Source organism: Hoplias malabaricus, chromosome 1, assembly GCF_029633855.1.
Source record: "Hoplias malabaricus isolate fHopMal1 chromosome 1, fHopMal1.hap1, whole genome shotgun sequence".
Classification (NCBI taxonomy): Eukaryota; Metazoa; Chordata; class Actinopteri; order Characiformes; family Erythrinidae; genus Hoplias; species Hoplias malabaricus.
In genome coordinates this window covers 49498108-49508749 of record NC_089800.1, presented here as the reverse complement: position 1 = coordinate 49508749, position 10642 = coordinate 49498108, and the positions used below count along the sequence as shown (strand labels likewise).

The 10642-nt window shown below is 39.7% G+C and overlaps 1 protein-coding gene across 1 annotated transcript; it reads right to left on the bottom strand.

Annotated features, from left to right (window-relative positions):
• Positions 1-265: 265 nt before the first annotated feature.
• On the bottom strand, positions 266-3205 carry lpar6a (lysophosphatidic acid receptor 6a). The gene has a single exon (XM_066678833.1). The coding sequence runs from the start codon at positions 2462-2464 to the stop codon at positions 1361-1363; it is 1104 nt and encodes a 367-aa protein (XP_066534930.1). The 5' UTR covers positions 2465-3205; the 3' UTR covers positions 266-1360.
• Between the last annotated feature and the right edge of the window lie 7437 nt (positions 3206-10642).

Here is a 10642-nt window from a genome sequence, read left to right as displayed (position 1 = left end):
CTCGGACATCACAAATCATAGAAATATTCAACATTTGACTTTGAAATAAAATGATCTGGAATAATACTAATACCAAATATTCTAATCCGTGATTGTAGATGTACTACAAATTGACTAATACAAATGACGGCATTTGATGTTCAAAAATGTTGACGTATTCAACAAATTTACTAATGTAAACACGACTGAAACACGATGTGATTGCTATGTCTGTAAAATTGTTTATGATCATTTTAGGAAAGATTATCTGTTTTACGTTCACAGTACAAATAGGAGGAAGATTGTCTGTAAAGAAACTAATACTCCTGGATTAACAATTTTATTTTCAAATGTGGTTTGTAACAGAAAAACATAACGAAAAGTGAACCAACATCAGTGCAAACATTAAATTGTAGTATAAAGTGCCATTGAAAGCCTTTTCATTTGACTTGTTCTTTGAAAGAATTGAACATTGTACAATCTTCTGACTCAGACTCAAACTGAGCAATTTCTTTCTTTTTTTTCTTTTCATATGTTTCATTAAATTTACATAATATACTGTCAAAAAAGTGTATTATAAGTGGACCGTAAGAAATGACAAAACTTAACTTAAACCATGCTATACAACATGAACAATACCATGCCATAATGACAGACTTATTTAAATATATAACATATATATTATATAACAGCACTTCTAATTAATGTTTGATCTCATTGCCATACGTGATCTACTTATCTGTCACGACACCAACCATCATGACCTTAAAAGTGATCTAATGGCAAATGATAACAATTTTGGTCGTAATTAATTAGGATATATTTATGGGTATGGTTTTGTCAGTGTCCTGTAGCAGTGTTCAAGCAAATAACCAGAGTGATGCTCTGCTGAATTCATAGTTGAATAATTTAGTTCACGTATCTGGGTGAAAAGGTTTCTCAACAGCTAAAATACTTTATTCCACATGGAGATGATAAGCAAGATGTTTAGATGTTTATAAATACATTAGTGAGAAAGAAAAATAATACAGTATTGACCTCAAGCAAATCTTGCATGGTGTACCAACACCTATCACAGGGCAGACTCCACTTATGACTCTGTGCTATATTAAGAATGACACATTTGAACAGTTACTTGAAATATCTATTAGCGGCGTGCCTCTTCCATCAAATATCCAAAGATATCCAACAGCTAATGTCTTTTTAATCTGTGTACTCAACGTTGATTTCTATACAGTCCCATGGCATGATGGAACAGTGCATTGATGCAGCACCTTTTAATGTGAGTATAAATAGCCACAGTGGCTTAATTGATGTCTTATTTTTGTTCTTTGTACACTCTAATTTTGTGAGCTCCAGTTATAGCCACAGATAAAAGTTCTCATACACTCGACTCATTGAAGAAAAACTTGCTTTTCAGGGACCTCAGGCTGAAACTGAGGCTGGAGCTTGTTTCTGACTGTAAGGCTTCTGAGAACTTTGTGTCGTAGCCACGATCGATCTGAGATTTCCTTCTAAAGGAATTTTGTATAGTCTCTGAGGTGAAGTAGTAGACAACAGGGTCAAAGCAACAGTTGGACACAGCTATGCACAAGGAGATTGGATAAATGGTCCTGACCACAGACTCTGCAGCACAGCCTTTCAAAACTTTGGTGCGCACCAGCGAGTAGAAAACCAGGTTGACATTATAAGGGATGAAACAGAAGCAGAAGATCAAAAGGTGCACCACTATCATGCGCAAGATTTTAGTCCTGTTCAGTCTGTCTCTCCGTGGCCTCCTCAGTGTCTGCAGGATCATGGCAGAACAGATCACATTCAGCAACAGCGGTAGGAAAAAGCCAACTGTCTCAATGAAAATCACCACTTTGGAGAGATGTGATTTCCACTGTTTGGAGGAAAAGTTCTCAAAGCAGAAAACAGTGCCTGTGTTTTGTGAGGAATTAGTGGTGGAGTTCAGTAAGAAGCCTGTGGGCAGACTCCCAGACAGCACCAACACCCACACGGCCACGCAAACTATCTTGGCATTCCGCTTGGTTCGGAGTTCCCGTGAACGGAAAGGGTAAACAATGGCCAAGAAGCGGTCCACGCTGATGCAAGTGAGGAAGAGGATGCTGCCGTACATGTTCGTATAGAAGAGGGAGACAGAGAGCTGGCATAACAAGCCCCCAAATGGCCAGGTCTGTTGTATGAAATAGAAGATTCGTAATGGCAATGTGAGCACAAACAGCAGGTCTGACACCACAAGGTTCATCATGTAGGTTGTGGTTTCATTGCGGAGTTTCAGCGTGCAGGTGAAGATGTACATGGCTACAACGTTCATAATGAGCCCCACTACAAAGACGATGCTGAACACTGTACTGTAGAGTGGATACTTAAACCCATCATTCTTAGGACAGATCACCCCATTCTGATGGCTGCTATTACCGGTTAAGGGGTTACTCCATGGCTGAGTTGCACTGTCCATCTGCAAGGTGTGGTTTTGCATCTCTCCAGGAAAGAATGGGATCGTACTTCGTAGATGTTACGCAGGAGTTACACAATGGAAGGATTTCCCTCTACTATAAATCCAACTGGAATGGTCAGTGGAACATGAAGCACAAGGCCACATAGGCATTCCTTTAAAGTGTCTCTCGCAAAACAGTCTTCCAAGGACACAGAGGTCTCTTTCATGTGTTCGACTCTTTGTTTGCAAGCATTCAAACACTTCCCTTTGGGGTTCTTCAGAAGAGCCACCGGGGGTTAGCTCATGGTGAAAGCAGTTTTCCCCAGAGAGAGAGAGAGAGAGGAGACAAGCTCTAGCTTCCTTCTCCCCTCCCCCTTCCTCTGCCCTGTTCCCTCGCCACCCCACGGGACCCCAGCCCAAAAGGTAAGGGAGTGTCGTACTCACTCAGAAACTCACACAACGTGTCTGCACTACCACATTTAGCCTTTGAGCCATGTAGATCCGCGAGTCTCTGAGGTTCTCCTGAATATAAATCCACTTGAAATGTATCCCTGTGATGACAAACTTCAGTGTTTGTAAAAGTCCCTGAAGAAAGAAATCCAGAAGAGTTCCAGTAGTTTCAGACCAGAGTGGGCTTTTGAAATACTCCAATACGAAAGGCTGCTGCTGTTGTATTGGGAATCACACAGCTGGAATTTGTGTAAGCCGAGGAATGGTCAGAGCACCTGCGGATTCCAACACGCTGTGACTGCAGCAAGCTTTTAACACACCGCTTCAGTTCTACTCCCTGAGCGTATGACAGTGTGAAGCCACAGCTTCTCTTCACAGTCTGTTTCCTGACCCCTCCTCTCCAGCTCTGCCGTGTTATCTCCGCCTTCAACAGCCTGAAGGGCATTCTGTGGTGCATACGTTAAAAGTGTGAGTGGGGGTGTGAGGTTAGATGGGTTGTGTGTGTGAGGGGGTGTTTCGTTAGAATTTTATCACATCATGTACTTTGAGTTTTGCTGTGGGCCCTCCTACCATCTTCATACAGAATTCCCCCTGGGCTTTGGAGTAGAAACAGATATTGAAGGATAGGAACATGTGGCACATTGGGCAAAGTTCACATTTTATTCTTGTCTTCCTGGAGGACATCAACTTGAAATATAGCTTGGAAGGAAAGATTATCTTTTACTTCTGTTGACTCCTCTATCTTGAGCCTGAGCTGTCTGAAAGAAGAGTTCAATGCTTGGGGTGGAGAGAAGAGTCCATTGTTTTTTTGTCTTTGTTTGCTTTTGTTATGGCACTTTACTGAACTTTGGTAAAATGCAGACTTGCTCTTTTATTTGATGACCTACTATTCCCACTATTGTTTAGGAGAAAAAGGGGGAGTGGGGTGTGATTTAGGATGAAAGGATAGTTAAGTATGTAGCCAATCACCCCTTTTTATGCTTGCTATTGTTGAGTTAGTTGCTTAAAAGTTTGTTTAAAATTACTTTAAAATGCCATATCTATGGATTTCTCACAGAAATATAAGTATGGATTCCTACATACAAACATTCACCATATAAAGCTAATCTGAATAACTCCACAGACAAAGATTATGAAGATGCTGTGCGTCTTACTGTGTTTAAAAGGGGAAAAAAGATTCTGTTTGGTTCCTGCCACAAACAACTGTAAATTAAGGCAATCCAGTCAATATTTTATGGGTTGCCTAATTCAGAAAGCATCATATATGATAAAAATGCAGAACTTTAGAGGAGTCCTGCCCGCTATTCTGAGTCACTCCAATCTCTCCAGAAGAAACAGACACAGAGAAACATGAAAATGGAGAAGGAAAAGGAACCAAGCGACAATGACTAAAAACCAGAGACTCTGTGAGTGGCTCATTTTCACTTAAAAGAACATGTGCTGAAACCAGTCATTCTGAAAAGGGCTGTTAAACAGGGTAACAGTGGCACTGCGGTGCTTGATCTATTTTGACCAAAGCATGTCACGGATATTTCATACAAACTCAAGAGAACTGTGTTCAATTGTGAAAAAGGGTTACAGTGTGTCCCCTTTAAAAGACATACAGATGCAAATGTCATTGTTCTGACCTAATGCTAATTTAAATAGCATTAGAGGCTAAATATCCCTTATACATACAGCTTGCATGTGTGAGGTAAGCTGAATTTCAACATAAGCACTTTAGACTTAGTAGTAAAACAGTCAGTTTGGGACTACACACTTAAGTTAAGTAAAATATACTTTAAACACTGATGGATCTAGCGGGTAAACTGACAATGGCAATGGACCAGTCGGGTACATAGGACACAGTGGCAAGTTACAGCTTGTGCAAGAGCAACACATATGTAGAAGAACGGAATAAGATACAGACAGATACAGTTTCCCTTCATGTATATCTTTAATTCTGTCTGTAAACACACCCTAATCATACTACCCTCTCTCCCCTCCAACAAAACCTCTTTTACTTTAAGAGGCATTTGAGGGCACCTTTTATTATTCTAACATTTTCCTCACACACACACTCTCACAGACGCTCAACCATAATACACTGAACACGCAGCTATATGCTCACACGTGAACATGTTTTCCAGAAAAAAAAGGAACAGCAAGCACAAACGTAAGCACAATCTTCAGCACAGCCACGCTTGGGTATCTCAGACCACTCCTTTATGAGTCAAGCACATCAGTTGTTTTACCACTTCATTACTATTCTACAAATCATCAGGTATTGGATTCACCAGGTATTAGGACACACTAGCCGTAGTTCTATGTTGATGAGTGTGTGTGTTTAGCTCCGTTTGTGTCACTAGGATGACAGTGTAATGAGCTCACTCTCCTGTTCTGACTTGTCTTTGCAGATGTTAAGGGTGCGTCTCTATCTGTTGTAGATAAATTCACTTTTTGTGTACATTTTGAACCTGTGCCAGCACCTGCTCATTCAGCCAGTCTCGACTGCCACCGCTCTTTAAGTGGTTCCTTAGAAATTTGCTGCACAATACAATTGTGCTCAAACAGTTTCGCCATGTTGAAGATAATGTAAAATAAAAGTAAGTTTTCCAGCAGACATGTCAGAGTCAGCAGAACATCACGTTATAACTGAAAGCTTAAACCGAGTTAATACCAGGGAGGATTTTCTTAAAGCAAAAGTGTAAAATGGAACATACAGCATTTACCAGTCTGTCCTATCTTTCTTCTGAAGCACATTATACAAAAAATTAAAAAAATCATGTCAGTGTAGATTCTAAAGCAGCAGAGTGGTCACTAACTGAACAGAGAAGCTGCCTTTTATACTCGTCTGCCTCTAATTCAAATACATACAGCATCTATACGTGTTCTGTATGAAACTGTATGCCAGAATAATCCTTAAAGGCAATGTCTGATTGTTATCAAAAATTGTTTATTCTAAAATTTCTTATTGTTTGCTGCTCTCCAGTCTGTTGGCGTGTTGAAAACTGGTCTAACGTGTTTATGAAGCCCCAGTATCAATTAATGAATAAAACACCAAGCTGCTGAGTCAGACATGCTAGGCTTCCTATCTCTCTCTGCTCATGGCAGATGTTGAAAATCATGAAAAGAGATGAGCATATTGCTTTATTCCTGCTCCAAAGGTGGGTAAGTCTTTTTTTTTTTTTTTTTGGTTTTTATAATTTTTATGTAAGATTTGGAACTGACTTCAGGAGTCGTTAACAGCATGAAAGTAAACACAGACCAAAAGAGCTAAAAAACTAAGCAGTTCAAGTTAAATAAGTTTTTGTGGCAGTTCAAACAATAAATAAAAAAATAAGTTCAACTTCAGCCACGGAAAAACAGTCATTTCTCCTTAAACACACTGTTCCACCCTAAAATAGGGGCTCTGAACATAAACAAGAGAGAACTACAGTTCCCCACAACTGTAGACAAATCAAGCTTTACCTCTCTCATTCAGAGCTCATATCATATCATAGTTTTCTTTGTTGTTGTATAAACTCTCCCCTAAATCTCAGGCTTTATTTAAATAATTGAAAAAGCAACAGGGTTCATGCAAATTAAAATAGCCCAAAATGGTTTGAAACACATTGTCATGTCAGATACTAGGAAGTGGTAACCAGCACATGAAGTGGTGACAGCATCAATCAAAAATAACAACAGCGTTGAAGCCTTTGCTGACAACGTGAGACGTGTGAGGTAGTTTATAGTCATTGTTCCTTTTCTCCCGCGGTTTTCCACGTAACACATGCCATTAGGGTCAAGGAGATGTTGCCCCTAAATCCTACGATGGTGCTGAGCATGACTGCTAAACGAAACACAAGTCTCTAATCAGTAAAACCATCTACAATGGCAGGAAACAGCAAGGCCAAGGCACTATCCCTGAACACATTTAGACTGTGATGACCTTGCTAGAATACTGAAGTAAACGTAAGCATCAGCAAAGAAAATTAATGGTGAATGTGGCAGTGCTGTAGAGTATTTTCTATTCATATCTGACATAAACAAATAATAAACACATAATTAGCATATATATTATCATGAGCATGTTTTTCTTCCTGTGTACATCTATAAAATTTAATTTCTTCAGCACTTTACAAAACAGCAGGTCATCATGTGACAGTATGAAGCTGCCATGTTCATAATTATTTTGTCAAATCAGTATTAGATTTAGTAATAAATTATCCCTAATTTTATCAAAAAAGCATAGCATAGTGGTCACTGTGACACAGCTCCAGGGTCTAGGGGTTGTGGGTTTGAGACCCACTTTGGGTGTCTGCGGAGTTTGGTGCGTTCTCCGTTTTCCCCAGGTGCACTGGTTTCCTCCCATAGTTCAAACACACAGGTTGGTACATGGACCGGCTATTCAAAAGTGTCCATAGCTGCGTGTCTGAGATGCCCTGGTGCCCACCGCAACCCTGAACTGGATAAGAAGTTATAGACATTGAATGAACAAACGAAAAAACATCATCCATCTTCCAACCCCCCAATATCTCACCCACACCATTTGGTCAACATTACGTTTAGGTTGCCAGTTTCAGTTCTCAGGTACAAACCACTTATTTATAGACAACACATTCTGATGTGGCCTCAAATGGACATCAGGAGACCTCAGCTGTAGGTGAAAGGTGCAGTAAATGTTCATGCACATAACTGATCTCTTCACTATTCTGTGTTTTGGGTACGCGGAGTCAAACACTGAGCTGAAACATACAAGCCGCAGGTTGCTAAGTAGGTGACCTCTAATGTCACTTAACACGATAACATAGTCCTATTAGTATTGAAAGCAAAAACATGCTACAAAAGGGCTCTGAACAATGCTGTAGAAGAACCACTCGTGTTCTTTGTAATAAAATTTTAATTTGTAAAGAACCCTTGTATCAAGCGAACGTCCCTTTACACCTTTAACAGTTTATACATGCTCACATCTCTAACAAACATGGATCTCTGTAGAACAAAACGTGGTTAGTCTATGGCATGGGACAAAGACTATCAGTATTAAAATGAAATATTAAGTGAACAGGGACTATTCAGCAAACCACAAAATTTGCAACACTTCCACCAGAACTTCCGTTTGAAATTTAGCCAGTTCACTAAAAGCAACAAAAAAACAGTGAGCACTCTAGGGAAGAAACCGTTTCCAAAACATCTTGCTTCAAGTTCATGATATGGCTGGTATATTTCAAAATAGGCATTACATCAGGTCTTGCATATCTTCTGTAGGGTCAGCCCATTCAGTCAAGAATATATTTGAGATCTACCCACACAGAACTTGTGTAACCATGTCTTTCACTTCATACTGTACACGACATTTGCATAGAACAGAAAAGAGCCCTCACCAAATTGCTTCCACTTGTAATGGCATATAATTGAAAGTGTGCTATTCAGTTATCATCACATTAACAAGAACCAAGTAACACAGTAGGAGATCTTGCTCAAACCCTAGAGAACACCACTGAACACACTGAACACCATTCTAGCATCAGCTAAAATCATGCTTCCTCATGCCTGTTCATCATGCTGGCAGAAAATGTGATACATCAATCTGCAAAACATATATTTACACTGTTTCAGAGTCCAGGGGTGCGTGGTTTACACCACTCCATTTGACACTTCGCATTTAGGACTTAGACTTGTGCTTAGCTGCTTGGACATCACACCATTACGGTCTGATGTTCAAGAGGCATTTACGGATTTTATAGTGAAACAGAAGGTGCATAATTTGAAAGTGTTACATGATACAGCAGCTAGTGACCCTGCTCTGTGAGTTAGTGTGGTCTACCACTTTTTGGGTGAGATGCAACCAGAAATTTTCATTTCTAAGTGACAGCACTAGCAGTTGGCCACCACAGATCTTGAAAGGCCTACATTTTACATACCTACTTGTGGTAAATGTGGCACTCTATGAAAAGCTGAACGTCACAGAGCTATGTGGGGGGAAAGAAAATGTGCTTAATTTAGATTACATTTAAAATGTAAATGGGTTGGGGTCAACAGAACAATTAATAGAACAGAAACAGGACAGCACTGAGGGTTACCTTGATTTTATAGTTTTTGCAACTTATTTTCTTTTACCTCATGAACTGAATACATTTTAGGCAGCAGTGGTATTAACAGAATTTATAAATGACTTTACTCACCATTGTAAACATTGCAAAGCTATTACAAGCAGATGTATGAATTCTGAAAAGTGATGCCAGATGGAGTTTCTATTCTAGTAGTCAAAGCAAAATATTTACTCCTGCACAGAAGCATCGTCACTGCCTTAACTAAAGTATGAAAGTTGCAAACCCAAAAGTATGTTTTTACTCACCTGTCTGCTGACTAAAAAAATAAAACCCACATAAGCAGATCTTAATAATTAAACAAGTGTGTTTTAGGTTTCTGCCAGACATTTATGAATGAGTTTGTTTTAAGTGTCGGTCATAATTGTATTTCCTGGTGCAGACAATTTGATCACAGTGAGTAATAGAAATTTCACAGAGTATTAGACATTAAAAAATCACGTTCTTCAGTTTTCATCAACTTCAGTGTGATAACGGGGGGCCATTTGGAAAAGACATTAAATAAACAAAGGGCAGTTTCTGACTTAGTGTATTATATAAAAACATATCCATTTGTTCAATTCTAACTATTCAGCTGTCCAAAATAAAACAGATACCTTTACATTGGTGTGACTTCCAACCACTTCCTCAGACTATTTTTTTGTCATCCAAAATAATACAAGGCCACCAAAATAAAACATAGTAGTAGTAGTTGCCAAATGTGCTTTCACATTTGACTAGATAATGTTCACTTTAACCTCCTCGTAGAATGGATTATGGGATTATACTGATCAGTGCTCTTATTATAAACTTCACTATCCACTTTTGTTGTAGTGACAGTAACAAATTGATTCCTTAAATCAATTAATTCATTCATTATCTATAACCGATTATCCAGTTGGGTGTGTCCAGATCTTACCCAGAACAAACACTGGATTTGGGCGCCAGTCCCTCACAGAGTGACACCCACATTCACTCACACCTAGGGACACTTAAGTCTCTAATCCACCTACCAATGTGTGTTTTTGGACTGTGGAAGAAAACCGGAGCACCTGGAGGAAACCCACACAGACACAGGGAGAACACACCACACTCCGGAGCAGGGCTCAAACCCACAACCCTAGGACCCTGGAGTCTGTTGGAGAGTGACACCATCTGCTGCACCAACTCATTTCCCTGAATGTTTGGCCCACATGTTCCATTATCTTATGGCCCACATTTGGCCTTGAATGACAGCATAGACTCAGGGAGATTCTGGCTAGCTCAACTCAGTCACAGGTCCATGGTATATGGGCCAGATATCAGGTGTTTTGTGGACCAAAGCTGGCACACAACATATCATAACCAAAGTCAAGACTTGGCTCATGGTATTTGGCCCATGTCCGGCCCACAAAACATTTGCCAGTGCTCTAACTGGGTTGTAAGTGCACAGATAATTCCCACATCTGTCTGTTATCTAGGCTGTATGATAAGCAAGAGGATTACTGACAGAAGTTGAAAGCTGTAGCATTTCCAAAACAAACAGCCTTAACAGCGATGATAAGTGTGTAGTTCTGCATTCCGAACTTGTTAAACATTTCCAGTTCTAGTGCATTTGCAGCCCGCAAATACACCATTAAACCAAAATATTAAGGACACCTGCCTCACATGCTGCGTAGGTAGGTGACACAATTAAAAGTAATGTTTATATAAATGCATACACCTTGCCTTCCCAGTAAAACAC